This window comes from Pteropus medius, unplaced genomic scaffold (genome assembly GCF_902729225.1).
Source record: "Pteropus medius unplaced genomic scaffold, Ma_sr-lr_union100, whole genome shotgun sequence".
Classification (NCBI taxonomy): domain Eukaryota; kingdom Metazoa; phylum Chordata; class Mammalia; order Chiroptera; family Pteropodidae; genus Pteropus; species Pteropus medius.
This window is the reverse complement of record NW_024340697.1, coordinates 3,644,164-3,671,489: the sequence shown is the minus strand read 5'-3', so window position 1 is coordinate 3,671,489 and position 27,326 is coordinate 3,644,164. Positions and strand designations below refer to the sequence as shown.

Below are 27,326 nucleotides of genomic sequence, written 5' to 3'. Positions count from 1 at the left end.
AATTGCCGTAATGTAGTAACTTAGCGCATGCATGCACACGCACACACATACACAAAGTACATACATGTGTACAAATAAGTGTATTATACAGCGGCCAGGAGGAGGCAGGAGCCCATGCCCTAGCTGTCGGGTATCAAGGACAGTAAGTTTCCAGCCTTTGCTTTGTCTAGAACATGGTTTCTCCACCTTGGCACTTCTGAAATTCCACGCTTGACAGTCCTTTGTTCTAAGAGCCGTCCTATAATTTGTTGGATGCTTAGCAGCATTCCTGTCCTTGATCCATTCAGTACCAGTAGCAATCCATATCTGCAGTGTGACAACCAAAAATGTCTCCAGACATTGCCAAATGCCCCCTGGACAGGGGTAGCAAAATCCCACCCCCTCCACTGCTAAAGATCACTGTTGTAGAGGAAAGCAAGGCCCTGTCGCTTATTAAACCTCATACAGGACAAATTCCCAAACAGAAGAGGCTGGCATCTCCCTTTCAGCACTCATCAGAGGATGGTCTTTGGTGTTCTGAACTGGCCCCACGACAGGCCTGCCATTGCCCAACCAGCCTTGCCCCAGCCATCGCCTACAAAGGTATCAAGGAGAGTCTAGTCTTGAATAAGTTCAGCTATAAATTAGAGAAACTTTTGCAAAGAGTAATGCCCTATGTACATCTGGAGACATAGAACTAGGTTTTAGATGAGTTGGGAATAGTCCACGATCAAAGATGCTTATGTATAATCGGTGAATTAAAATTAATTTTTTAGAGAATTATGTTAAGAGATCCTGGATTCTCATAAAACAAAAAAACAGAGATTAGGATTTATTGATCAGCAATAGTATATCCTCTGAAACTGGTATCATGATGTTGAAAAACTAAACAGAATGATAACCTCTGGCAATATGTAATTTCATTGGCAACAAATCCCACGAAGAGAAGTGGCATTTATTTCAGAGTGAGAGGCAGCCCCGGCCCTTGACATAGACGTGATATCGACGTGGTCCCTCTGAGGACAGAGCGACGAGTCCCGGGGAACCTGTGCAGACCCCGTGGAACACAGCTGTAAGAGGGACCCCTGGTCAGGTCTTAGGAACTTGTCTTCATTCACTGGGCCTCAGCCAAGGCTATAAAGATCACGGGGCAACGCTGGCAGGGAGCCAAGTGAAGGTGTCTGGGCGTAACTGGAGAGTGGGAAAGAGCAGAGTGGAGAAAAGCAGATTCTCCCTGTTAGGGGAATAACTCTTCTTTTTAAAGAACATCTACAGTTTCGCATTTCACTTGGAAGAAGATGCAAACTTCTCACCCTGCGTAAAAGGCCCAACCTGTTCCACCCCAATGTCCCCTTCTACCGTTCGGTCCCTCTTTGCTTTGTGCCCCATGCTCGCTCACTCTGTGCCCCTCGCTCGCTCGCTCTGTGTGACCCTTACTCACTCAGTGCCTCCCACGCTGGCTTCCCCTGTCCTTTCCCATGGCAGAACGCGTTCCTTTACTGTTCCCATTGTCTGGGCTCTTTGTCCTGATCGTTACACGGCTGGGTCCTTCTCATCATTCATGTCCTAGCTAGACTGTCACCTCCTCAGAGAGCTCTCAAGTCTCTACTGCGCACACAGTTCTCTGGGGGATGCTGTTACAATGCAGGCTTGGGCTCCGTGGTGTGGTGTGTGGCCTGGGCTGACATAGTGCGTTTCTAACGAGCTCCGTGGACACTTTGAGTAGCAGCGCCACCTTCGATCTGTCACACTAGCAGCTTCATGTTCCTCATGGTGTTTCTTATACTTTGAATGTATCTGTTTGCATATTGGATTGTTCATCGGTTGGTTGATCTGTTTCTTTACCAGAAGGTAAATTCCATAAGAGCAGGCACTTTGCCCAGCATTGCCACCTTTATATTCCTAGAGCTTAACACAAGACGCGGCATGATACAAATGCCCCGTAAGTGCTGTTAACTGCATGATGTTGTTCAAGACTCATTGACTCCTTTATCCCTTCGGTGCCCACTTATTGACCACTTCAGTGACTGCCCCCTCATAAATCAGGAACCAGACTGTCAGTGACGGGGCAGTGCTGGCTACTCAAATACCAGACCGGGAACTTCTAGTTACTGGTCAAAGCTGAGATGGAAAAATTCATACTAGAATATAAATCTGCTGTCACTAAACACAATTTTTGTCGAGATGACATGTTTTTCATGATGAAGGAAGCAATCCTTTGCTTCCCTTCTGGTCCGAGCTCCTCTCATCTCATGGCAGACTGGTAACAGTGTGTGAACTGGGCCACACAGCGGGGACATATTTTGAGTATCACCGGTAGAGAGGATAGAAAGCGTAATAAGATATATCTCGTAACTTCTAATAACTCATAGGTAGGTTAAGAGAAATATACTTTTAAATACATAATTACAAAATTTTTTGTCAAGTGCTGTAAGACAGAATTGTGTGAGAGACAAGGAACTGGCGCCCTGCATTCCCCTTAGATATGCCCTCCCAGGCCGCCTGTATTCCATTAATAATTAATAACCATGAACTTTCCCAATTCTGCCCCGCTGGAGTCATTCCTCTGCCACTTTGACCACATCCCTGCACTTTCCATGGCCATGCCCCTTCTCTCTGCCCGGCCGGATGCTGCTCCTCATGCCACACCCCCGCTTTCCTTCTTGGTCACACCTATGCCCCGTGCAAAATCAGCTGTGCTGTCCTGCTGAGACCCTACCTGATGTGTCACGTCCTCATTCCCAGGCCACACCATCTTCCCATACCCTGGCCATGCCACTCCTGAAAAGGCCACAGCCTCCAAGCTCCCTCCAACGACAGGCCTGGCCTGGGAAATCCAGGGGATTTGGGATAGGCCCCAGGTAGTCCAAGAAATTGTAAAAGGAATCTAAGGAATTTTTAAGGAGAACACAGAATGGTAGAATGTTGGAGAGAGTAAAGAATCGTGGGATAAATGGAGAATTGTGGAAAGCAGAGTTCTGGAAGACACTGGGAATTATAGGAAAAACAAAACTGTGGGAGAATAGAGATTTCTATATAGAACAGAGAATTGTGGGAGAGAATAGAGAATTGTGAGAGAGATGGAGAATTCTGGAAGAGAACAGAGAATTCTGGGAGAGGTAGAGAACTATGGAAAGAAATAATAATTGTGGGATATATGAAGAATCATGGGAGAAACGAGTTGTGGGAAAGAACACGGAATTGTAGGGGGGGAGAGAATTATGTGAAAGAGGGAGAAGAGTGGGAAAGAATACAAAATTGTGGGAGAGATAAAGAAATATGGGAGAACACAGAATTGTGAGACGGATGAAGAATTGTGGGAAAGAACATAGATTTGTGGGAGAGACAGAAAATTGCAGGGAAGAATAGAGAATTGTGAGAGAGAAAAGAATTCTGGGAGATATAGACAATTGTGAGAAAGAATACGGAATTCTGGGAGAGGTGGAGATTTGTGGGAGAAATGGAATTGTAGGACAGACAAAATTGTGGGATAGATAAGGAATTGTGTGGAGAGAACATGGAACTGTGCGAGAGAGCATAATTCTGAAGAGATAGGGAACTGTGGGAAAAATATGGACTTGTGAGAGACAACAGAATTTTGGGAGAGAGAATTGTGGGGAACAATAAGGAATTCTGGGAACGATGGAGGATTATGGGAACAATAGAAACTTGCAGTAACGAGTATGGAATTGTGAGAGAAAACAGAATTGTGGGATAGACAGAGAATTGTGGGGGGGAAATATGGAATTGTGGAGGAGACGGAGAGTTGTGGGAGAAAATGGAATTGTGGGAAATTGTGAGAAAGAAAATGGACTTGTGGGAGAGAATGGAATTGTGGGAGAAATAGGGGATTGCGAGAAGAATATGGCAGTATGGGACAGATGGAGTATTGTGAAAAATAATATAGAATTGTGGGACAGATGGAGAATTATGGGAGAGAATATAGAATTATGGGAGAGAACAGAATTGGGGATGAGCGTGGGAATGAAGAGTATGTGGGACAGAGAATTGTGGGGAAAAAGAATTGTCAGAGAGAACAGAATTGTGGGAGATACAGAGAATTGTAGAAGAGAATTGTGAGAGAGATGAGGAATTATGAGAAAAACAGAGAATTGTGTGTGAGAGAGAATTGTAGGAAAGAACAGTAAATTATGCTCTTGACCCAAAAAATAAAAAATATAAAAAAACAGGATTGTGAAAGAACAAAGAATTGTGAAAGAGAAGAGAGTATTGTGAGAAGAGAACTGTGCAAGGTAATGGGGTGCTGGGGGAGAGAATTAAGAATTTGAGAAATATAGGAAATTATGAGAGAAAGAGAGCATCATGGAGGGAAACTGTGGGAAAGAACAGAAATGTGGGAGAAACTAGGGAATTGTGAAAGAGCAGAATATTAGAGAACAGAGAATTGAGAGAGATAATGGAGAAGTGTGGGAGAGATGGGGAATTATAGGAGGAACGGAATTATGGGAATGAAAGGACAATTGTGCAAGAGACAGGGAATTGTGGGAGCTCTGAGAAATACAAAAGCAGCACTTTGTAAACATAAGCAACTGTAGATTTGGAAAGGAGACTCGTTCTACCAGAACCAGTCATAAATCCAGTTTGTGACTCCAAAAGAGCTTAAATGTTCCTCTGCTGAACCCTTGGGTCTGACAGCAGCAGTTCACGTCACATTACCATGGATTTAGAAACCCACATGCACTGCCTTGTATATGGGCATGTACACACACACACACATATGCTCACACACATACACCCATATATACACGTATATACAAATACACACACGCGTCTTAGATATTGCAAACGTGATAGCAAAAATAAGCCTAATAAAATTATTGGTAATTTTTGAAAATCTTCCCCCGAAATCAAAGAAAATGAAAAAAAGATAAGAGAAAAATGTAAGAAAATTAAAGTATCGGTCTAAGTAGCCAACATATGAGTAATACAGGTTCCTTAAACGAGAGAATGAAGAAATAGGGAGAGGAGCAAGTTATCAAGAAACTAATGACACAAGAAAATATCCCAACACGAAGGATATGGGTTTCCAGAATGAATGGTCCCATCAAGTGTCAAGCCAATGAAAGCAAATAGGTCTACGTCAAAGCACACCTTTTCAGGTCACTCGAAGAAAGAGATGTAAAAAAATACTGTAAGAGAAAAAAAAAGAAATGACATTTGACTTCTTAACATCAACAATAGAAACTAGAAGACAATGAAGCAACCACTTAACAATTCTGAGAGAAATGTTTCTAAATCTAGAATTATATATCCAAACTACCAATCAGCTGGGAGGGCAGAACACTGACATTTTTTGATTTGCAAGGCCTCAAAAACTGATGTGCTCCCAAACAATGCCGAGAAGAATACATGGTATCCAAGAGCCGGAGCTCCAACACAGGACAGGAAAAGGAGGAAAGGAAGACAACTGGCAGAAAACACTTCCAGTCTCGAACTGGGCAGTGGCAGAGGTGAGGTCCTTATCTAAGAGTAAGGTCTCAAGGGGAAAAAAAAGAAACATATATAGTAGTTGATATATTCGAGTGCTTTCAGTGATTTACAATGTTGACAGAAAATTCAGGGATAATCATTAAAAACCAGACCGACAAAGGGAAAAAAACAAGGCCAGTGTTAAAATCTAGTAAAAGAGTTGTACGCTAAAAAAATTTTTCATCATTCATTACAAATATTTTCATAGTCGTAATAATGTAAATACTAAACCATGACTTATCTAAAATTGGATGGCGTGATTATTGGATGTGTGTGTTTGTATTAGCATGTTGCTTGGAACCTGGAGGGGCAAACGAGAAGAAACAGTTAAAAAGCAATGTCTTTGCCTGCAGACGGTGGAAACGGGTTGAAGGTGTCCCCCAGTCTTCTTATGCACCCCCAACTCGGCCTTAAGTAGCTCCTTTGCTATAAACGTTTTTGGTACTTACTGTCTTTTCTGTCCCACTACCTGCACGTCATACTCACACCCCTTCTCTCTTGCCCCAGAGTAGTCTGCACGCGCATATATTGACACGTAAATACAGTTGTTTGTTTGCATGACTGTTTCTCCCATTACCAAAAGTTTTTACCCTTTTTGTGTCATGAGCCCCTTTGGAGTCTGGTAAAGTCTATGACTATCTCCTCAGAATAATATTTTCACGTGCATAAAACAAAATACGAGAAATTACAAAAGAGCTCCGGTCAAGATGGTGGAGTAGGTAAACGCTGTGCTCGCCTCCTGTCACGACCACATCAAAATTGCAACTAAACTACAGAACAGCCATCGTTGGGAGTCGCACGAAATCCAGCTGAACAGAAGTCCTACAGCTGGGGACACAGGGAAGAGACCAAGTCTGAACTGATAGGAGGAACGGAGACGCAGCGCAGGCTGGACTCACATCCACGTGTGGCGGTTCAGAATCAGGAGGGACATCTCAGCTGCGGGGGGTCCCAGCGCCACACTGGGCTCCCTAGCCCAGGGTTCCAGTGCCAGCAAGCGAAGTCCCCAAAACTTCTGGCTGTGAAAACCAGCGGAGACTGTGGCTGAGTGAGACACAGGGCGGCGGGAGTCACAGGCTTTTCCCTTAAGGGCCCCGCGTGCGAACTCACCGCTGATGGACTCGCTCGCTCTGAGCTCCAGCGTTGGGGCAGCTGCCGTGAGGCGCCAGGGACACACGAGGTCGCACTGAATTGTCAGGCTTCAGGGCGAGGGCCGGAGGGGCGGCTTTCTCCCAGACAGAAGTGCTGGCAGAAGCCACTGCTCCTTTGCTGAGCCCGCTCCTCTGCCAGAGTGCAGACCCGTGCAGCTGCCATGTCTGAGCCTCCATCAACCCAGTTGGCACTGGTCGCCCTGCCCAGGGGATTCCCTGAGACCCCGCCCCTCCCAACTTGGGCCCACACAAGCCGCTTCCAGTGGCATTTCCATACAATCAATCAGCCTGTCTTGGCTCATGCTGTATACTTTCCTAAAATCTCTCAAAGGTTCACACCCCCCCAAACGAGCAGCATCTGGTCTCGGCGTGCCCCACACCTCTTGCTGAGCAGCCCCAAGCCCAGCACTGGTGGCAGCTGGCTTTAGTTTGCAACTTGGCCTATCGAGGCACTTCCAAGCCTGGTGTGGGTGGCGGCCATCTGTGGATTACTTGAGAACTCATGCCAGGTGGCCCCAGGCAGGGCACAGGCTGCAGCTGAACTTGGCCTAAAGTAGGTCCCCTCCCAGGAGACCCCGGCCTGCACACCCAGTGGCCAGCTTCAGTCTAATCCTGAACTCCACCTGGGGACACATCTGAGGACGACACATCCAAAGGACAGACAGGGCAGGCACCAGAGCTAAAGCAAATCCTGCTCCATAGGGTCAGCCCTTGCACAACAGCTCCTCCCCTGGTCACGGCCTGTCATCACAACCAGTCGGCCAGACGATCAATCCCTCCCATTGATGTCAAACAGCAACGAAGGCTCAACTACAACAGAAGGGCACACACAACACTCACAAGTGACACTCCTGGAGCACCTGGCTCAGGTGACCAGGGAGACTGTGCCACTGGGTCCCACAGGATATCTACTACATAAGGCCACTCTACTAAGACCGGGAGACATAACAGCCCTACCTAATACATAGAAACAAACACAGGGAGGCAGCCAAAATGGGGAGACAAAGAAACACGTTCCAAATGAAAGAACAAAGCAAAGCTCCAGGAAAAGAACTAAACAAAATGGACACAAGCAATATACCAGATGCAGAGTTCAAAACACTGCTTATAAGGATGCTCAATAACCTCAGCGAGAACTTCAACCAAGAGATAGAAAACATAAAAATGAAGATAGAAAGCATAAAAAAAAACCAGTTAGAAATGAAAAATACAATAACTGAAATAAATACCTTAGGAGGAATCAACAGTAGATTAGATGAAGTGAAGGACTAAATCAGTGATTGAGAAGATAAGGTAGCAGAAAACACCCAATCAGAATAGCAAAAAGAAAAAAAAGAATCTAAAAAAAATGAAGCGTACCACCAGTCACATCATAGGGACCAGAAGGAGAAGAGAGTGAGGAATTAAAAACCTATTTCAAGAAACAATGATGGAAAACCTCCCTAACTTGGCAAAGGAAACAGACATACAAGCCCAAGGAGCGCAGAGAGTCCCAAACAAGAGGAACCCAAAGAGGCCCGCATCAAGATACACCTCAATAAAAATACCAAAGGTTAAAGACAAAGAGAGAATCTTAAAAGTAGCAAGAGAAAAGCAGTTACCTATAAGGGGTTTCCCATAAGTCTGTCGGCTGATTTCTCAACAGAAACTTTACAGGCCAGAAGAGATTGGCATGAAATAGTCAAAGTTATGAAAAGAAAGGACTACAACCAAGATTACTCTACCCAGCAAAGCTAGTATTTAAAATCGAAGGATAAATAAAGAGCTTCCCAGACAAGAAAAAGCTAAAGGAGTTCTTCACCACCAAAGGTACTACAGGAAATATTAAAGGGACTTCCTTTAGAAAAAAAAAAAGATTAAAAATATGAACAATAAAATGGCAATAAGTGCATATCAACAATTACTTTAAACGTAAATGGATTACATGCTCCAATCAAAAGATAGGGTAGCTATATGAATAAGAAAACAAGACCCTTACATATGCTGTCTACAAGAGACTCACTTCAGATCAAAAGACATACAGACTGAAAGGGATGGAAAAAGATGTTTCATGAAAATAGAAACAAACAAACAAAAAGCTGGGGTAGCAATACTTATACCAGACAAAACAGACTTTAAAACCAAGGCTATAGCAAGGACAAGGAAGGATCCAGTTATCCCACTTCTGGATATTTATCCGAAGAAACCCAAAACACTACTTTGAAGGGACACGTAAATCCATATGTTCATTGCAGCATTATTTACAATAGCCAAGATGTAGAGGCGACCTGGGTGTCCATCAATGGATGAATGGATAAAGAAGAGGTGGCATATGTGTGTATAGTATATGATGGAATATTACTCAACCATAAAAAAGGATGAAATCTTGCCATCTGCAACAATATGGATAGACCTATAGGGTATTGTGCTGAGTGGAGTAAGTCAGACAGAGAATGACAAATGTTACATATGGAATCTAGAGAACAGGATGAACAAACAACAGTAACAAGCTCATAGATACAGAGATCATTTTGATGGTTGTCACATTCGGGGGTGGAGAGATGGGTGAAGAGGGGAGTGGATTAAGAGGTACAAATTGGTAGTTACGAAATAGTCATGGGGACTTAGGGTGCAGCATGGGGAATATAGTAGGTAGTATCGTAATAACTATGTATGGTGTCAGAAGGGTACTGGATTTATCGGGGTGATCACGTCATAAGTTGTATAAATGTCTAATCACTGTGATGTACACCTGAAGCTAAAATAATATTGTATGTCGACATAACTGAAAAACTAAAAACTACAAAAATGAAAAAAAATTACGAAAGAAACCAATTGTATTGAAATATAGTCATCAACATTTTGTAAAAAACACATTTTGATTGTTAAAAGCCAGGTACCCCAGGACATATACACCGACTTATTATATGCAGTTTTTTAAACGCTATCTTGGTCCAGTTTTGAAGCCCTGGCTAGAGGCTATTCTTGGCCACCATACACCTGCCTTAATTGCCCCAAGGCCAGGTACCAGACCATTGGGGACAGCCCCTATGCTCCAGAGCTGAGATTATTCAAATTAGCCAATCCTAAACCTGCTTACCCTGTCCCACCCATTCCTTCCCATGGAAATCATAATAAAGGCTCTTGCCCACAGTTCCGCTCCCCCCGCCACCTCGTGCTGGACCCCAGTACTTCCTCGTGTGTGTGGCGCCGTGTGGTGTGATTGAACTCCCTTTCTTGGGATCTGTGTGTATAACAAACTATCTTTTCAATGGCAGTCGTTTCCTGGTCTGTTGGCCTTAGCAAACCTAAATAATAATTAAATTTGTTAAAGATCTGCGCATAGGTGTGCTCTCCTGAACAGCTGTCAGAGAGTAATGGAAGAAGCACTGGGCAAAGGGAGGAGTCAAACTGTGATACAATCGCAATGGAAGATTCGGCTGATCCTGTGAGTGCTCTGAAGCTCAGATGGCCCTTCTGAGTTGTCCTCCTTGAGGCTAGGGGACCAGGCGTTGGTACCGTTACAGAGACCACTCACAGGCTGCAGCCTGCCCCCAGGGAGGGAACGTGATTTTGCCTGAGGCAGTTCTCTTAGGCTGAGGGCAATTCCTGGAGATAGCCTCAGCCCCTGAAGGGTCACCTGGGTGTACTTGACAGATCCGCTACCACAATGCAGAAAGACATGTGCTTCTTATTAACGCTTTAAGTAAAAAGAGAAAATTATCTTAATTTCAGAGTAGTGATGGATAGTATTTTGAGACAGAAACAACAATCATATGAAACTGCTAGGATTTGTTGCCTGCATTCCTGATGGGAAAAAAGACTAAATTTCTGTCAGAGGTAAGTGAAAATACAGACCTTCAAGTTCACACACCCAGTTAAGAAGGCCTTGGGATCCGGCACCTTGGTTTGTTCATTCTGGGATCTCCAGAGTCCGCCACAGTTCTGGACACCTACTGATTATTCTTGAGTCATTACTAGAGTTAAAACTGACGAGATACAACTTAACAAATCGAAATTTTAAAACTAAGTCCTCCAAAGCAACCCCTCTGCGTTTAAAACATTTATAGTAGTGAGCTTTGCTCTAGGGAAGTCTCTGTCCCAGGCTAAACTCAGCCAGCGGCTCTGCCTTAGCGAGAAAGGCGCCTGGCCGGGAAGGGCGGAGCCTGAGCGCGGCGCTCGCATTTATAGGCCGAGGCGGAAGGGGGCGGGCCCCGCTCCTTTGTGATTGACGGACGCTCCCTTCTTCACCACGCACTTCGCCTCCCTCGCTCCCGGAAGTCCTGCCTTCGGAAAAGGAAGTAGCAGCACATGAGAGCGCCAGCGGTGACCGGGGCGACAGCGGTGACCCAACTAGAGGGCGGCGACGGCGGCGGCAGCGGCAGCGGCAGCAGCAGCGGTAGCAGCAGCAGCGGCGGCAGCGCTGGTTAATTGCCGCTCCAGGCCAGAGTTGGCACTTAGAGGCGGGGCCAGCCGCCCAGAGCAGCCCTGATCAGGAGTCAGGTGCCGAGGGACGGGCTGGGTGAGGCCAGTGGGGTCTGGGGTCCCTGGGCTAGGGACGCGTGGGGGCCGTGAGATAAATACTGGCTGCACCCTGCCCTCCGTTTTCCTTTCCTTCTTTCTCTTCCTCGAATCCCGTTTCTCCGCGGTACCCTTCGCAGCCCCTCGCCGAGCCCCAGGTCTGGAGATCTAGTCTGGACGCTGGGCCTCCCTTCCCCCATCGGGTCACCACCTAGTACCCGCTGCACCCCCCGGCATAATCCCCTCACTATGACGTGGTCTCTCAGGGACCTCCTGGCCTCACCTGCCATCTCCGCACACCCTTAGAAACGTGCCGCCAAAGGGTGGCGTCGATTTCGTACTAGTGTTTCCCAAAAGCTTTAATATATTAAAGCTGCCCCTCGAAGTGGATATCCTGGCCGGTAGATGTACCTAAGAATGACAAGGAGGAAGCACAAGGGTTGGCCAGATTAAGAATACCGAGGGAGTAGTCAGAGCCCAGGCATCGGCATTAATCTGTCTCTGCTTTGGCACGTGTGAATTTAGAATTGTTTGGACTCAAACACTGCGGTTTCTACCATGGGTTTGTCTGCATCTACCCCTGCTGTTGCAGTTCAGACCTCAAATGCATCAGATCATCAGACAACATCCCGGCCTTCAGGATGTCCAATGCATGAAGGGAAAATGAAAGGTAATCGACTCTTTGTCTACAAAACAAAAACAAAAGGGAATTCTTAAAACGATTTTAGGAAGAGGCAGTACAGCATGCTAGTGAGGCTCCTAGGCCTGGGAGTGAGGCAACCTGCCTTGGGTTCTTACGTTGCTACCTATAAGTTATGTGACTGTACAAGTTACTTCTTAACCCATTGTATGTAAGATGAGGATGTGATAATACTATTTCACAGGGTTATTGTGACGATTCATTGAGATAATGCATGAAGGTGTAGCGATTGTTCCATACATCAGCTCCCATCCCCCAAAGTTTGCATGTATGTCTACTTCAGCCATTTACAATGTGTGTGCGGGTGGCGGCGGGGGGGAGGGGTGATCCGCCCCCATCCCCCAGGGGACATTTGGCAATGTCCGGAGACATTTTTGCCTGTCACAACTGAGAGGAGAGGGCGCATCTAGTGAGTAGAAGGCAAGAGTTCTGCTAAACGCCCTACAGTGCACAGGACAGCCCCCCACAACAAAAAAATCACCTGGCCCCAAATGTCCAGACAGCCATAGCTGAAAAACTTTGGTCTAGACCCAGATGTCTATTGATCAAGACTTTACTCCTACATCCGTTGTAGAATTCATCTATATAAAAATAAGTCATCACCTGATGGACTTGCTGTTCATTCTTTAGGTGTGAAGGTGAGAATGGAAAAGCTCCTTCCTTTTTAATTGGTCCACATCTGCTTTAATTTGTTTATAGAAAAGCGGGGCCTCAGTCAGCCTGATGTGTGACTTATTTCAAGATGCGAGGGGAGGAACCAACATGGCGTGCTTACTGAATGCTAACACCTCATTCCCGGGGCCAGTCGGCAAGGATTTAGTCACTGCCCACTCTATGCCAAGCACTGGTCGATTTTGTTTGTTTTTGCACCAAGAGAACAGCAGTGTATAAAACAGACAAAATCCTTTGCCTAATGGAGTTTACATCTCATCCTCATGGTCCTTTGTGGTGGGTTTTCTCTCTATCTCATAGTTAAGGAAACTTAACAGATCACATAGCTCCTAGGTGGCAAAGTCAGTGAAGACTCTGTGACCTTGGACAAGGACAGATCCAGTTCTCTTCCAGTGCTCTTCTGTTCTGAGCATCCCTGGGGAGATCTAAGAGCCCTGTTTATGGTTTGGTTTCATTTACTGTGTATCCAGAGGAGCTGTCAGTAGGATTTATTTGCATTAGTAAAGAATGTAGATATTTGAGGATATTTCATATAATCTGAAAAATGTAAACAGTATTTTTTTCTAGCACCCAGCTGGGATCAGTGACCCAGAAAGGATCAACACTTTGAGTCGTAGAGAGGAGAGGTGATATAGCAAGTGTCCCTTCACCTCTCAAGTGGACAGCTCTACAGGGTCTAGGGAGTGAGGGTCTAGAAGAAGCAGAGGGAAGGAAGTGAAAGGAAACTCGCCTTTTTCGTGTAGGGCATCCAGCAGCCAGTGTATTCCTGGCGTCACTGCGGCTGTGTAAGCCAAGGACACCCGTGCAGGAGCAGCTGGCTTCCAGGGCCGCAGCTCTCCCGACCCCTGCCCTCTCTCCTAAGCCGCAGACTTCCTCCTCAGGCTGCACCCTGTCTTCCATCAGCACCTTGGATCCTTGGGCATTGGCTGCCCTTCCAGCTGCTGTTCTCTTAGGTTCAGACCTTCCCACTTAAGTGACATCTGGATCCTGCATGGGTCGTGGAACGTTTTCTTTAATGTCTGCCTTTTCTTGCCTAACTCTCACTGTCTACTAACGGGCAATAGAACTTCAGCCAAGGCGTAGTTTTCTGCGCCTTGTTTTAGTCCTGGAGCAAGGCACAGGCAGAGTAGTGTTGAGACTTGTCTCCAGTAGCCTTTTTGAGGGTTCCTGTGCTCATTTTCATCTTCTGACCCCAGTACCTGAGAGGAGGCATCAGGAACGAAAGCCTGGCTTCCTGCATCCTGATTGGGGTGGGCCTTGTGTGGAGCTTGGGACTAGAAGGGCAGGGAGACTGGGGAAAGGTGGCCTGGCCCCCATTTAGGTTCCTCTGCAGCAGCTTCCAGTTGGGAGTCCAGGCGGGTACCTTCTAGCCCATCACTGAAACCACGGCACGGACAGTACGTTCTCTTGTAAACGAGATTTTTTTGGTTTATTTTTGCTAGGGGCATGACACAAGAAGAGAATGGGTACCTGTTGCTGTTTCAAAGAGAAAGTAAATGTATAGAACCTTTTCCTGGTCTTTGGGCTATTAGAATGTTAGCCAGCTTATCTCTTGGCAGCTGTCAGCAGTAGAAACCTGGCTTCGCCTGTGGTCATCACTGGTCAGAAACTCAACTCGTTAGGGCCCAGATCGAGGGAGCTGGATATCCCGCCTCTGTGCCGACACCATTGTTACACTTGATCTATTTCAGGCTGTCCAGTGAGTACAAAGCCGTCTGACTCAGCATGTGAGAGCAAGACCAATTCCACTCCTGCCCACCAAGAACGCGCGTATGAGTATGTGGAGTGTCCCGTCACGGGCTCTGTGGCCAAGAATAAGGAGAACTTAGATCCTGCGAATCTGGTAATGCACGCTTGCCCCATCTTCCTGAAACTTCCTGTGCAGAGATGCTTTTATGGATCCCAAGACAAGCCGCAGGCTGCTAGGGCTGATTTCTTCTGTTCTTTTAAAATCAGATATTCCATCCACAGTAAAAATCTAGACTGTGTTACTAAGTAGTTTCAGAGAACGCCTGAGAAAACGGTGAGCATGAAGTGCCAGAGCAGGTTGACTGGCGACGTGCCACGCCAAAGGAATTTCCTTTTGGAGTAGTTACGGGGTGCGGGTGGGAAGTTCCCTTAGGAGTGCAGCTAGAGTTCGTAACGCTGTTTCTGGTCTTGGGGAACCTTGTAGGCATGCTGCAAGATTGGGGGGCCCCCATCATTCACGTGAATCACTGGGGTGGTACAGTGTCACATGGCAGCCAGCAGTGGAATGCCATTGAGAAAGGAAGGACGGGAGAAGCATGGTCTCATCCCACTTTGTGATAGTCAGGCGACGTAGGGAATTGAGGTTTCATGTTTGGAATCGCATTTTAATGGAGCGACAGACTTGGGCCTGTACTTTAGAGCGGGGGTCCCCAACACCCAGGCTGGTACCGGTCGGTCCGTGGTCTGTTAGGACCTGGGCTGCACAGCAAGAGGTGAGCGGCGGGCGAGTGAGCAAGCGAAGCTTCATCTGGATTTGCACCCGCTCCCCAGTGCTGGCATCACCGCCTCAGCTCCGCCTCAAATCACCAGGCATTAGATCACCGGTCCCTGTGCCAAAATGGCTAGGCACCGCTGCTTTAGAAGTCCACAGGATTATGAAAAATATTTAGAAATCTTGGCAAACCATTTACCATTTGAAGAAACTGGCAATATATAGTCTGGAAAAGAAAGTCTGTGGAATATCTATATCTATCTATCTATATCGATATAGAGATAGAGATAAAGTCTGTGGAATATCTATATCTATCTATATCGACATAGAGAGAGATTGATAGATAGATAGATAGATAGATAGATAGATAGAAAGAAAACAAAACAGAGACTGGGTGGCTTATAAACAACAGACATTTATTTCTCACAGTAGTTCTGGAGTCTGGGAAATCCAAGATCGAGGTGCCAGCAGATTTGGTGACTCGGGAGGGACGTGAACATTCAGCCTGTTGCTCTCAGTAACTACCCTGCCAAGCTGTAAGGACACTGCTGTGTTGAAAAAGAACGTGGACAAGACCAGGGTTTCTCCCGGCGGCGCTAGCGACACTCGGACATGGATGATTCCCTGTGGCGGGTGCTGCCCTGCGCACTGTGGGACATTGAGCAGCATCCGTGGTCACCACCCACGAGATGCCAGTAACACCCTCTCTTCTCAATTGCAACAACCAAATGTGTTTGGAGACACTTTCAAAAGCGCCGTTACCCGTGGATCTAGGGCATCTGCCCTAGTGCTGCAGAAGGCGAGCCTTTCCAAATCCTGCAGACCTAGACTCTTGCCCTGTGGGACTGCGACGTGTAGTGAGAGGATTCGTGACGGCCAACTTTTGCTCATGTCTTTTGGGGGATGCTAAGCACCATACAATGTCTCCTGTAATCCCCATGACAACTCTATGCAGCCAGCAGTCTTAGTGACCCTGCTTTAGAGCTGAAGACCTTAGAGAGAGGGTAAGCCATTTGCCCACATCACAGCTAGGACGTGGCAGAGCCCAAAGTGAATCCCCATCTGCCTCTGACCTGTGTCCTTAAACATGCTATGCTGATAGATGCTCGGTATGGCACCAACACGCCCAGGTCATCTGCCATCTTTCTAACCAGGGGCCACGTGATGACTTAATTCATGTGCATCTGCTAGAAAATCCTTCAGACTTTCACCACAAAAAGAAGTTAGAGGCTAGTGGTTGTCAATCTGGGGTGACTATGCCCGCAGGGGGACATCGATTATCACAACTGAGGAAGAGGGGTACTATTGGATAGAAGCCAGCGATGTTGCTAAATATCCTACAATGCTCAGAATAGACCCCCATAACCAAATGTCCAGCCCGAAACGTCAGTGGTGCCAAGAGTGAGAAATCCTGGTCCAGGCTAAGTGTTTGCACAACAGTATCATTCCCCTTGTGCTTGGAAGAAAGCCTTCTTTCCCTCCCTCCACTCTGCCAATGTGGGGACATCAGCACTCGTCTGTTTTCAGACCAAAGGCCGAAAGCATAAGCAAAATCCTAAACGTAAAGAGATTTTCAAAGAAGGTGGCTTCGTACATAGAGTCCGTGAGACTTTTCCTCAGAAGAGTCAGCAATCGTTTTGAAAAGCCCATCACAGAAAGGCTTCAAGAAATGCTGCAGATCATGGTATTAGTTTTTACTTCTTAATCCTTGAGGAGAAAGACTGGAAATTTAACCACAACGTGTATTTACCATGCATGACAACTTGAACAGCAAGGAAAAACAACCTCTTTACTCTGCCTCTTCACATCAGCCAAACCATCTGAGAGGTCTGATATTTCAATGGCACCGGTTTAACAGAGAACCTGTGTCACATGTCTGACGCATCGCTTTCCAGGAAGTACTTAATGATACTGCTTGTTCCTACTTTACATCATATTTCCAATATTTTTAAAATCCACGTATTTTATTTAGATGCCACCAGCTAATCAGACACCAGCCCCCGATCAACCGTTTGCACTATCCACTGTGAGAGAAGAGTCATCCATTCCGAGAGCAGATTCAGAAAAGAAGTGGGTTTATCCTTCCGAACAGATGTTCTGGAATGCGATGCTAAGGAAAGGGTAAGTCAGTGAGCATATTACTGAGAATGTAAATTTGCTCGTCAGATTCATGTAAGAATTAAACACGAAAGAGATTTTTATGCCCCAAACTGACAAATTAATCCGTTATAATAATGTTCACACTTACCAGAAAATAAGCGCAAGGCCAGTGTGTTAGGAATCTCTAGAGGAACAACTAACAGGACGTGGGTGTTCATACACACACGTGTCAGTAACATTTGTCAAATCTCGCGAATGTTCTTTCCTAGGTGGAAGTGGAAGGATGACGATATCAGTCAGAGGGACATGTACAATATCATTAGAATTCACAATCAGAATAACGAGCAGGCGTGGAAGGAAATTTTGAAGTGGGAAGCCCTTCATGCTGCGTAAGTATGTCTGGGATCTTAAAAAACACCTTTCCGGCATCTTCCTTACTTTATATCCGCTTTCTAGAGTTTTAACAGTTATTCAGATGCGTTATTTTAATAAAACATCTTAGAGAGCAGGCCTGTTCCAGTGATCGTCATGTGGCAGACCATGCCCACTCCGCCATGTAAAATGACAGCCATCTAATTCTGCCCGTGGATTGGCAGGACCGAGAACAGAAAGGGAGGTGTGGGGATGGCTCGTCTCTGCTGCCCGCTGGCTGGGGCCTCAGCCGCCAAGGCTGAGTGATAGGGTTGGCTTGGCAGCCGTGGGCTGACGTCCTCTGAAGGCCTCGTTTATCTGTCTGGTGAGTGACACCAGCTGTCAGCCACGACACCTGCCCGCAGCCTCTAAGTGTGGCTGTTTCAGGTCCCCAGAGCTGGAGTTCCAAAAGGCTCCAGGTGAAAGCTGTAACTTCTTTGGCAACAACCTCGGAAGCCCCAGAGTGTCACCAGCCCGCCCAGACTCAAGGGGAGGGGTCAGAGATCCTTCCCACCCCGCCATGAAGGAGCGTCATAGTCCCTTGAAAGCAGAGCATGTGGGACGAGAGACACTAAATCGTCCTCTGCCCCAAGGGAGACGGGAAAACAAGTTTTGTTCACTCAGCAGCACTTACTGCATCCCCCCTGGGACGAAGCCTCAGGAGATGTCCCAGCACATGGCCTCTTTGTCGAGAACACAGGGCTCCGAGGGCCTTGAGCGGTGCTGCTGGCCCCGAGGACATCCTCTCCGAGGGTCTGCGAGAGCAGGGTTTGTAGCCAGGGCCTCGGCGGCAGCAGCGCAAGCACAGTTACTTAAGGAGCCGTTCAGACGTGGGCTACGTCAGTTCCTGGGGATTCAGCCAGCGTTCCTTCTTCATGAAGGCCGTTCATCGGTTTCAAATCAAAGAACAGTGTAGGATTTCCTTGGGTTCATCTGAAAAAACAAAACAAAAAACAAACAAACAAAAAACCCAGCTGTTCTGTGCGCAAGAGAAGCGCGAGGCCCAGCACTTCCCCTTTTGTTTCTTTCCCGAGAATGTGCCTGTGTCCCCTCCGCAAATGGAAAGGCCATTTCCTGACTCTGCCAAAAGCAGGGGAGCTACATACGGGGAAGACAGTGGAGAGTGGGGGGGACGAGCCTGACCCAGAAAGAAAGAGCAACATGTTTAACAAATAGGGCTTTTGCTTGGGAGTTTTTCAAAGCTACCTTTCTCTGTAAATGTTGACGTTATGTAAAATGCATAGAGAACAATGTGTGTTATTGAGAACCTGCCACATCGTAGTTTTCAAAGGAAAGAAAATATTTTCATAGACTTCTCTCATTGGGGGGTTTCTAGGGAATGTCCTTGTGGCCCGTCGTTGATTCGGTTCGGAGGTAAAGCGAAAGAGTATTCACCACGGGCGAGGATCCGGTCCTGGATGGGGTGAGTGTCGGTGCAGAAAGGTGATCGCCACACCTCGCGGCAGGGGCAGCTTTCCCTTGGCACCCAAGCCGGTCTGGGAACTGTAGCGCCATCTAAAACTCAGTATTCAGTGGTGGATTTCTTCCACTCCCCGAAGTTGGCCCCATGGCAGCCAGATCCACTGGCGTTTCGTGGGTTGCATTGTAACACAGGAGCCCCGGGCCCGTAGCCTGCGCCTGGGTTGGGTCCTCCGGAAGGACCACCAGGAGGACCACAGGGGTGACAAGTGCTGTTCGTTACGCACGAGGCAGGGAAGCTTCAGCAGCGGCCGGTGGGAGCTGAGGAGGAAGGCTGCTGACCCGAGCAAGCGGAGTTCTGCATGGCCAGGAGCCGGGGGTGGGTTTATCTCGTGGGGGAGCCGCCACCTCCCCAGCCGGATGGGAGCGAGATGTGCTGCTGGGCTACAGGAGCAGATAACGTCCACGGGAGCAGCAGGAAACGTCCTTGGGGGCAGGCCCCGCCAAAAGCCCTTTGTGCAGCCAGCGGTCCTTGAGTACGTGGAGGGGCTGTGTCCCAGTTAACCCGACGCCTCTCCACCTCACATTCTTCATGTCACATCTTCCGGACAGGGGATCCCTGGGTGGCTAGAGCATTTGTTATTGCATCCATATATCACAAATGCAATAAAGACTACACCCTAACAGTAACTACACATCAGCCCAGCGGTCCTGTTACCAGGTATTGGCCCCAAGGGCCGATGGAGGTCCACCAGGTGGTTAAGGGCTTCGCCCCAAGTGCTGCATGCAACACGTCAGGCTACAATTCCTGTTACAACTCCCCCCGGTCTCCTGATCATTCCTCAGTCTTGAGGGAAGAGAGGCAAGGAGACCGTTCTGGCTGCTTTCTGCTAAAAAAGGCCGGAGTTTGATGGTTAGAGGAATGAAACTCCTACATTCAACCGAGTGTGTTGTTAGCTTTTGGTTCACTATGAATACAAAATAGCCTTCTGCATGATTCTATGTATTTGAGTCTCAACTTTCCCAGAGCTGTTACTGTAGGTTTAGCAGGTCGTATTAGCCACTGTATAGATGCCTCCTACGTCAATGAAAACGAGAAAAAGGTTAATAGAGCAAATTACAGAGCAGCTTCTGAGTTTGTAAGGTTGTCAGCAGATTTCTAGATATAAGGCTGGAAGCATCTGCCGCCACTTGAAATGTCCCTGATGATGTCCGTAGGCACCAGGGCAAACTGTTCACTTGGCCCACCCAGCACCAGTCACTGAGGTTGTTCGAACATGAGCCATTGTGGCAATCTCTCGAATTATATATCAAGTTGTCCATCTTTAGCTTGCATGGCTTGAAGAAAGCAGTTATAGTTTTTCAATAATGCCTAGTTGAAGGATGGGAGAAAAATTACAAATCAAAAACATGTTCGAAGAGCCACAGACGGATGTTGGAGGAAGCTAGAAGAATTTAGGACCCAGTCCAATCCACAAGTAGAAAATAAAAACCTAAAAGACAATGAATAGTATAAGAATCTAATGTCCGCATAGGTATATTTCGATCTTTATCGAAACGTTTTCTCTTTCCTCTCCAACTACTCGTTTTTACCAAAGTTAGCCAAATTAGGACTCATTCATTTGCGAAGTAAGTCGTCTCAATAAACTTGGCCTGATCACTTGCATAAGCCCAGCAAGAATATCAGTTAACCAGATGGGCACTTTTAATTCTGCTTTGCTGGAATTTTACAAGGAATCTTCAGATTGAGCTTAAAGGCCTGGCAAGGCCAGAAAAGCCAAAGCAAGGGCCACCCTCAGATGATGCCTGCAATACCTACAGGTTTCAGGTGAGTTCCTCTCTTCTTGACATCTCCAAAATATCTTGAGGTGCCTGCACCTGCCAAGAACTGACATTCTTTACTCACATGAGAAGGCTGCTGGGAACCATGAGAGCATGGTACCCGGCCAATATTTCTAAAGGCTTTTATTGGCTCCCGTGAGTCAATTCCTTAAAGCCGTTAGGTCATATCCGAGTCTCTGCATTCCTCTCTAATATGACACTCCAGTCAAAGACTTGGCACTAAAAGCTAGTTTCCAATCATGCCCTGTTATGAAGAGAACAGATTCTTATTGAACTTATGCAAATAACCACATTGCCATGAAAATAAGGGGACTTACTCATTAAAAGTGTTTGGATTCGGAGGGGTAGGTGGGGAGGAAAAGAAACATGCCAATTCTGCATAATTATTAGCAAAACTCAATTCTTACTGTTGTGGAGATTCCATTTCCTTAAGTAGCCAAGGGCCTGATTAAGACAACATAAAACTGTTGTGTCCAGAATAACCAGACCCAACTTGAGTGCTCTTAACCAGGAGACAGTTTATTAGCCGGCGGCTGTCCTTCCAAAGGAGCAGCCCCGAAATGCCAAGATACAAGGTTTTTAAGCCCCAAATCCCATTCCACATTCTGTCTTAAACACAAAGGTCCATCTTTCTCCTATTCACTACCTGTCAACCCACTGGTCAGGTGTGCAAGCGGGGGGTACAGAAGCAGAAAGCTTGTTGTTAGAATGTTATGTTCCTATGGGTGATTGCCTATGTTCCCATGGGTAATAGCCAGTGTTCCCATGGGCGATGGCCAAACAGAAATTTTCAGCTTATATACAATTGATTATTTTTCATGCCACGCAAGCAAGCAGGGTTACACAGGCTAAAATTGGCAGTTAGCGTATGAGCTCATTGTTACAAGTTTCATGATTAACAGAATGTGGTTAGGGGTTCCAGAAACTAGGCCTAAGGTATAGACTTCCTTTGTCCAGTTTCAGGTTTTAATTATTCTTTAACCCTTTCACATTTCAGCAGGCCATTACAAAACATGGGAAATTATTCTGATAAAACACAATCTCTGTTTTCTTCAGGCAGAAAGCTTTTCCGTAACATCAGTAGCTGACCAACAGTCCCAGAAACTGTGTTACTTAGCAGAGGGAGAAAACACAACTGTGATTTCGTATTAGCTCGCTTTTGACATTTAAATATATTTCCAGTCTTGTTTAGCTCAACCATATATAAAGTTTCCTCTTTCAAGATTTCTCCCATCCAAGTACTAATCAGGCCCGACCCTGCTTAGCTTCCGAGATCAGATGGGATCAGGCGCGTTCAGGGCGGTGTGGCCGTAGACACGAGATTTCTCTTCACAGACCTGCAACTTTCTTCATCCCATCAGTTTGCCTCTTCTTACTCCTTTAGAAATAACCAACTTTAGGACAAACTACTTTTCTTTAATCTCCTTTAAAGTAAATCCCTATACCTTAGACCTTCTGTTACTAAACACATACATGTCCCTTTCAATTGTAATACGAATTCTTAACTCTCAGAAACTTCCATTTCTAATGGCAGTTAGTAAGCAGTTAACATCCTTTAGATTGGCAAATTTATGAATATATTTTATGACCTCTAGAAGTATTTCATTTGCCCTTGACAGTTTTACAGAGGCTGGGAAAAGGCAGGGGTGGCGTAGGCTTGTAGGTCTGAGAGAGTCAGAGGTTAGCATGACGTCATTCCTATAACGGTACATTGTGTGGAGGAGGGGTCAGTCCAGCCAGTCAAATCCTCAGCCACGAAATCTTGGCAAATAGTGGGGCTAGGGAGATACCCCATCGGTAGGACAGTGAAGGCCCATTGTTGTCCTTCCCAGGTAAAGACGAATTGATCTTGGCTGTCTGAATATTTTGGACGTGTCCTGGTCCCGCAAAAAGTCATCCAAGCAAGGAGCTGAGGGTCGCAAGTCCCTACCACTTGAGGTCCATTCCAAGGTGCGGACAGCCACCCGCCTGTCGAGCAGGGGTTGCAATTTGTGCTGTGGTTTAAGCTGCCACAGGGCTACCAGTACTATGCTGGGTTGCTTATCATTTTTGGAGGGGTGGGGGGGCGACCCCGGCCCTTCTCAGATCCGTCCATAGTTGCCATCTGGTCTCCTTTACCAGACAATCCTTACCCTCTGCCTGCACACCCACAACTTTCTCTCTTTTCCCTGGACCCATCGGGCCAGTTCAGTTTCCCCCAAATGGGCAACAGCCTGTGCTGCCACCTGGATTGTTCTCCCCACTAGAGTGGACAGGACAGGCACCAAAGTATCACAATAGGCCGGCGGGGCCGTCTGGATGACGCGGTCCCGCATACCTGTAGTAAATGGCACTGCATCAGGGCCCTCGGATGGTTCGATGTAGCATGCTGCCATCCCACCTCCCTAAGGAACACCTGCAGTTACGGTGGGGACATCCAGCACGGCTGGGCCATCGGCAACTCGCCTTCATTTGGCCCAGCCATGCGGCAGCCCGCCATGAACCAATTCGGCAGCGACACGTTTTCTGCATATTGGATTGCCCCACGTATGCATTGGCACAAAGAAGGGTGGCTGGTGACAGTGGCCATCTGGTCAGTTCATCTCCAGACAGTATTATGCCTTCCGCACCGGTGTCCCAGAGGCGAAGTCACTGCCCCGTGATGGACTGTGACCCTTCCCAGCGGACCTTGGTCGCCGGCTCCACTGCCTCACGCGGCCAGGCGGAGGTGCAAATGTTTAGGGGGGCGAGCTAGCGTCCTCGGGTCTTGCCCCTCAGGGTGCTCCTGTTAGTTTCTGAACAATTACTGGGGAGGCCCAAGACACGTGGCTTCGTCTGGGAGGGACACCTCTGTTTCTTCATCTGACTCAGACTCGTGTTCTGCTGTGGGGACCCACTTCCTGGGGTTCCATTCAGACTGTGCAGTGACTACCCGTATGTGATTTCTCGTTAGCTTTTCCTCCCGAACTTTCGCAAGGTACAGGCTAGGTCCTGCGGTTGTTCATTAGTCTGTTCTCACTGCCATCCCAGAATACCCTCACTGTTGGCCCGTGTGACTCGCAGGTCCCTGTAGCCTCGCTTCCACTTCCGTCACCCTTTCCTTGGCCTGAGCTTCTTGGCACTGGCTTCCCGTGGCGCCTGCAGGACGGGCGGCCCTCTGCGCTGCCACGGCCGCAGCTCCCTAAAGAACACAGTCCCCCTACTTTCAGCAAAAGCTGGAAGAGGCCCATAGGCATGTGGGGAGCGTCCCCCCCTCCTTTGGTGGGGCCCACAAATCTAAAAGGCTTGCCACCTCAAACAACACGGACCCAGAGGCCCACCCCAGGATTCTCCTGGCGAACCCCACCAGGCATGTCCTCCCCATGCCCCCAACTCGAGATCGACTCAACCGGGGTGCTCCGTAATACCCTGCCGGCCACGCCAGCTGTAACGCAGGAGCCCCGGGCCCAGAGCCTGCGCCTGGATTGGGTCCTCCGGAAGGACCACCAGGAGGACCAGAGGGGTGACAAGTGTCATTCGTTACTCACGAGGCAGGGAAGCTTCAGCAGTGGCCGGTCGGAGCTGAGGAAGAAGGCTGCTGACCCGAGCAAGCAGAGTTCTGCATGGCCAGGAGCCGGGGGAGGGTTTATCTCGTGGGGGAGCCGCCACCTCCCCAGCCGGATGGGAGCGAGATGTGCTGCTGGGCTACAGGAGCAGATAACGTCCACGGGAGCAGCAGGAAACGTCCTTGGGGATAGGCCCTGCTGAAAGCCCTTTGTGCTGCCGGCCTTGGCTGCCGGCCGGGCAGCCAGCAGTTCTCTGAGTACGTGGAGGGGCTGCGTTAACCCTACATGCGGCCTGCCTAAGTATCTGGCATTGAACTGAGTTGTCTTCTGGGTTGTTAAATCTGTCCTCTTTGGACCCCTGCACTGAGCGCTCCTCCCTCTTCTTCCTGCGTAGTCAGAGTCCCCGCTCACCCCGCTGGGTCTCCTTCACGGGGACCCGATGCCTTTGCAGACAGGTGAGCCTTCGTGTGCCCTGGGCTCACCACAGGTCTCCAGCACCTCCTTTCGTGGGCGCTGTGGACTGCGATGCCGAGTGTCGCCTCCCCGTTGAGACACCTGACTCGGAGCAGGCCTCGCCGCGCGCTGCTCTTCTGGAGCCGGAGGCACGGCGAGCGATTGAACACTCACCGGCACGTTTTCATTCCAGGTACGAGTTGCCTTTCGACAGGCACGATTGGATCATCAACCGCTGTGGGACGGAAGTCAGATACGTCATTGACTACTACGACGGCGGCGAAGTCAGCCGGGACTACCAGTTCACCATCCTGGACGTCCGACCCGCTTTGGACTCGCTTTCGGCGGTGTGGGACAGGATGAAGGTCGCCTGGTGGCGCTGGACCTCATAACCACTGTCTTGTTAGAGATGGGCAAATATAACCTTTTTTTTTTTTTCTGAACAATATATTAAACTATTTTCCCCAAACTGAATTGCAGTCATCATGTACTGGGAGTGCAAGTGGATAATGACACCTTACACTTCACTTAGTGAAGGACAACATGCACCTGCTCTTTGGAGTTTCATTTTCACCGTGCAGTTCATAGCAGATCATGTTAAATTTAATTCCCACTTCCCTTCAGTGGGAAGCAGTCCCTTAGTTTTCACTTTATCTGTGGTATTGCCTGTGTATTTAATCTAGAAAAGTCTGAACGACCTCTGGAAAAGAACTTAAAATATGAGGAGAGCTACTTTTTTTCTTACTGTTTTCTCTTGAATACGCAACATGTGGACCCGAAAGCCTCTGCGATGCTCAGGAGCTTTTACCTGGTCAAATATTTTAATGGAAGCTATTCAGTTATGCTTTTTAAAGAGTTGCCAGCATGTCTAAAGCCCCTATGACCTAGCAGTGACTTCTGAAAAGAAACATAAAAGATTTACACTAGAAATGTACTCAGCAAAACTAAGATGTTTCTTGGCTCTCCAAATTCTCATATGAAGTTTTCAGACCTTGTTAGAGAATAGTTTGAACGCCCCCATGGTTTGATGGTGCACGTGCATTAGAATATTAAAATATTCTAATAGTCTTTTTAATATTAAGATATTAAAATAGTCTTTTAAATATTTGCATTTCAAGATTGTGGTTCTGATATATAACTCTGCTCCCAACAAACAGGTCTCATTGTCCCTGGCATTTGACAAGTTCTCCTACCTTTGCGTTCCATCCTTCTGCCTGAAGCCTTCCCTGCACTTGGCCTCATCTAAACCTTGAAGGTCAGGCACAAGTCGCAGTGCTAGCTCGGGTCCCTTTCCAAAACATGGTTAGATTTTGTTGAGTGTTAGAATTCACCAGGAGAGTATTTTTCCCAGATGTAGAATGTTTGCATCAACTCACTGTCTCAGTTCAGACATTTTTTAAGGGAACTCTTAAGTTTGCCATTGAAATTCTTGGTACTAGTAATCCATAACATTGTTCTACTTAGAGCAGCGTGTTACAAATGACTTGGGTTTTTTAAAGTTGATAATAATTCCTTTTATTTACCCCAAATACCGTTAAATTCTTAGATGGAATTAGCAGCCTGGAGTGATTAATTTGCTGTGAATTTCTTTGTTGTGACAGCTTTGCATGGAATTTTAAAAATCCAACAACCTTAAACTCCTATATTTCAAAATATTTGCATATTTTAAAATAAAATAAAGTTGATGGTAAACAAGTTTTGCAAATCTCTTCAGTAACGTTACACTTAATCGTTTCTTCAGACAGAAGTAATCTTTATAGAAGTAATGCCACAGTCTCTGCTAGAGGCAGCCATCTGCTCATCTGCTAATCACATGTTTTTAAAGTACAGACAGACCTCGGATCTACTGAGGGTTCGGTTCTAGACCACCACCATAAAGTGAGTCACAATCTTTTGCCAGTGGAGGGTCTTGCCTTCATTTTGTAAAAAATAACCTGTGAAGCACAATAAAACGAGGTCTGCCTGTGCTAAAGAAAACCAAGCAATTTGCATTTTTTTTTTTTTTTTGGTCTTGAGGCAATTAGAATTCAGTAGCAGGATAAGGCATTATTACGAAACAGGCCATAACTGGGAAACAAAGTTTACATAGACAGGCAGCCCTTTTATAGGCTTCATCTCTCTTTTTTTCTAAATTGGCTTTTAACTGAAGAACATTTAAAATTCTCTTATTCTCCCCCAGCCGCCTACCTCCCTCCTACCCCTCCCCCCGAAGTAAAACTACAATACAAAAGCTGATGACAAGATCGACAGTTTATACCCTGGAAAAGACTACAGCCTAGTGGATTTCAGATCTGCTTTGTGTCTAGATCGTACATGATCATATCCAAGAATCAATACTCTGATAGGTTTCATTTATAACTTGAAGTTCATTTTGGGTAATCTGGGGTTTTAAACAGTCTTGTCTACGGAAGCGGCACTGTTCAGAATCAGAACTACTGTACGTTAGGCTAAGACTCAGCAAACAAAGTGGAGGTTTGAACTGATACGGTGTATTCCTAGTACTTCCCTAGCTAACATCCATTCACGAATGTTTATGCACCGTGCATCACGATGGGAAGGCAGAGACTCCACAGGGCACTCAGTCTTGGAGAGAGCAGTCTGTGAATGAACCAGTGTGTAAGTGC

At 47.0% G+C, this 27,326-nt stretch overlaps 1 protein-coding gene across 5 annotated transcripts; it reads left to right on the top strand.

Moving 5' to 3' along the window:
- Positions 1–10,908: 10,908 nt before the first annotated feature.
- On the top strand, positions 10,909–26,397 carry HCCS (holocytochrome c synthase). 5 transcript variants are annotated; one of them, XM_039874133.1, is made up of 8 exons: positions 10,910–11,102; positions 11,646–11,790; positions 14,184–14,335; positions 16,926–17,074; positions 17,323–17,442; positions 18,801–18,887; positions 20,618–20,711; positions 22,558–22,587. In XM_039874133.1, exons 2-8 carry the CDS (start codon positions 11,679–11,681, stop codon positions 22,570–22,572), a joined length of 729 nt encoding a protein of 242 aa, XP_039730067.1. In that variant the 5' UTR covers positions 10,910–11,102; positions 11,646–11,678; the 3' UTR covers positions 22,573–22,587. The 5 variants fall into 5 exon arrangements, with proteins under 5 accessions (XP_039730049.1, XP_039730067.1, XP_039730041.1 ...); XM_039874115.1 differs by lacking the exon at positions 22,558–22,587 and having other exon boundaries at positions 10,909–11,102; positions 20,618–21,180; XM_039874107.1 differs by lacking the exons at positions 20,618–20,711; positions 22,558–22,587 and adding an exon at positions 24,896–26,397 and having other exon boundaries at positions 10,916–11,121.
- The last annotated feature ends 929 nt before the right edge of the window (positions 26,398–27,326 follow it).

Excerpts from the sequence above, each read along its gene's own strand:
- HCCS (XM_039874107.1), top strand. The coding sequence starts at position 11,679 with ATGGGTTTGTCTGCATCTACCCCTGCTGTTGCAGTTCAGACCTCAAAT. Across the intron at positions 11,791-14,183 it reads GCATGAAGGGAAAATGAAAG|GCTGTCCAGTGAGTACAAAG; the intron begins GTAATCGACTCT and ends GATCTATTTCAG. Across the intron at positions 18,888-24,895 it reads AGGATCCGGTCCTGGATGGG|GTACGAGTTGCCTTTCGACA; the intron begins GTGAGTGTCGGT and ends TTTTCATTCCAG.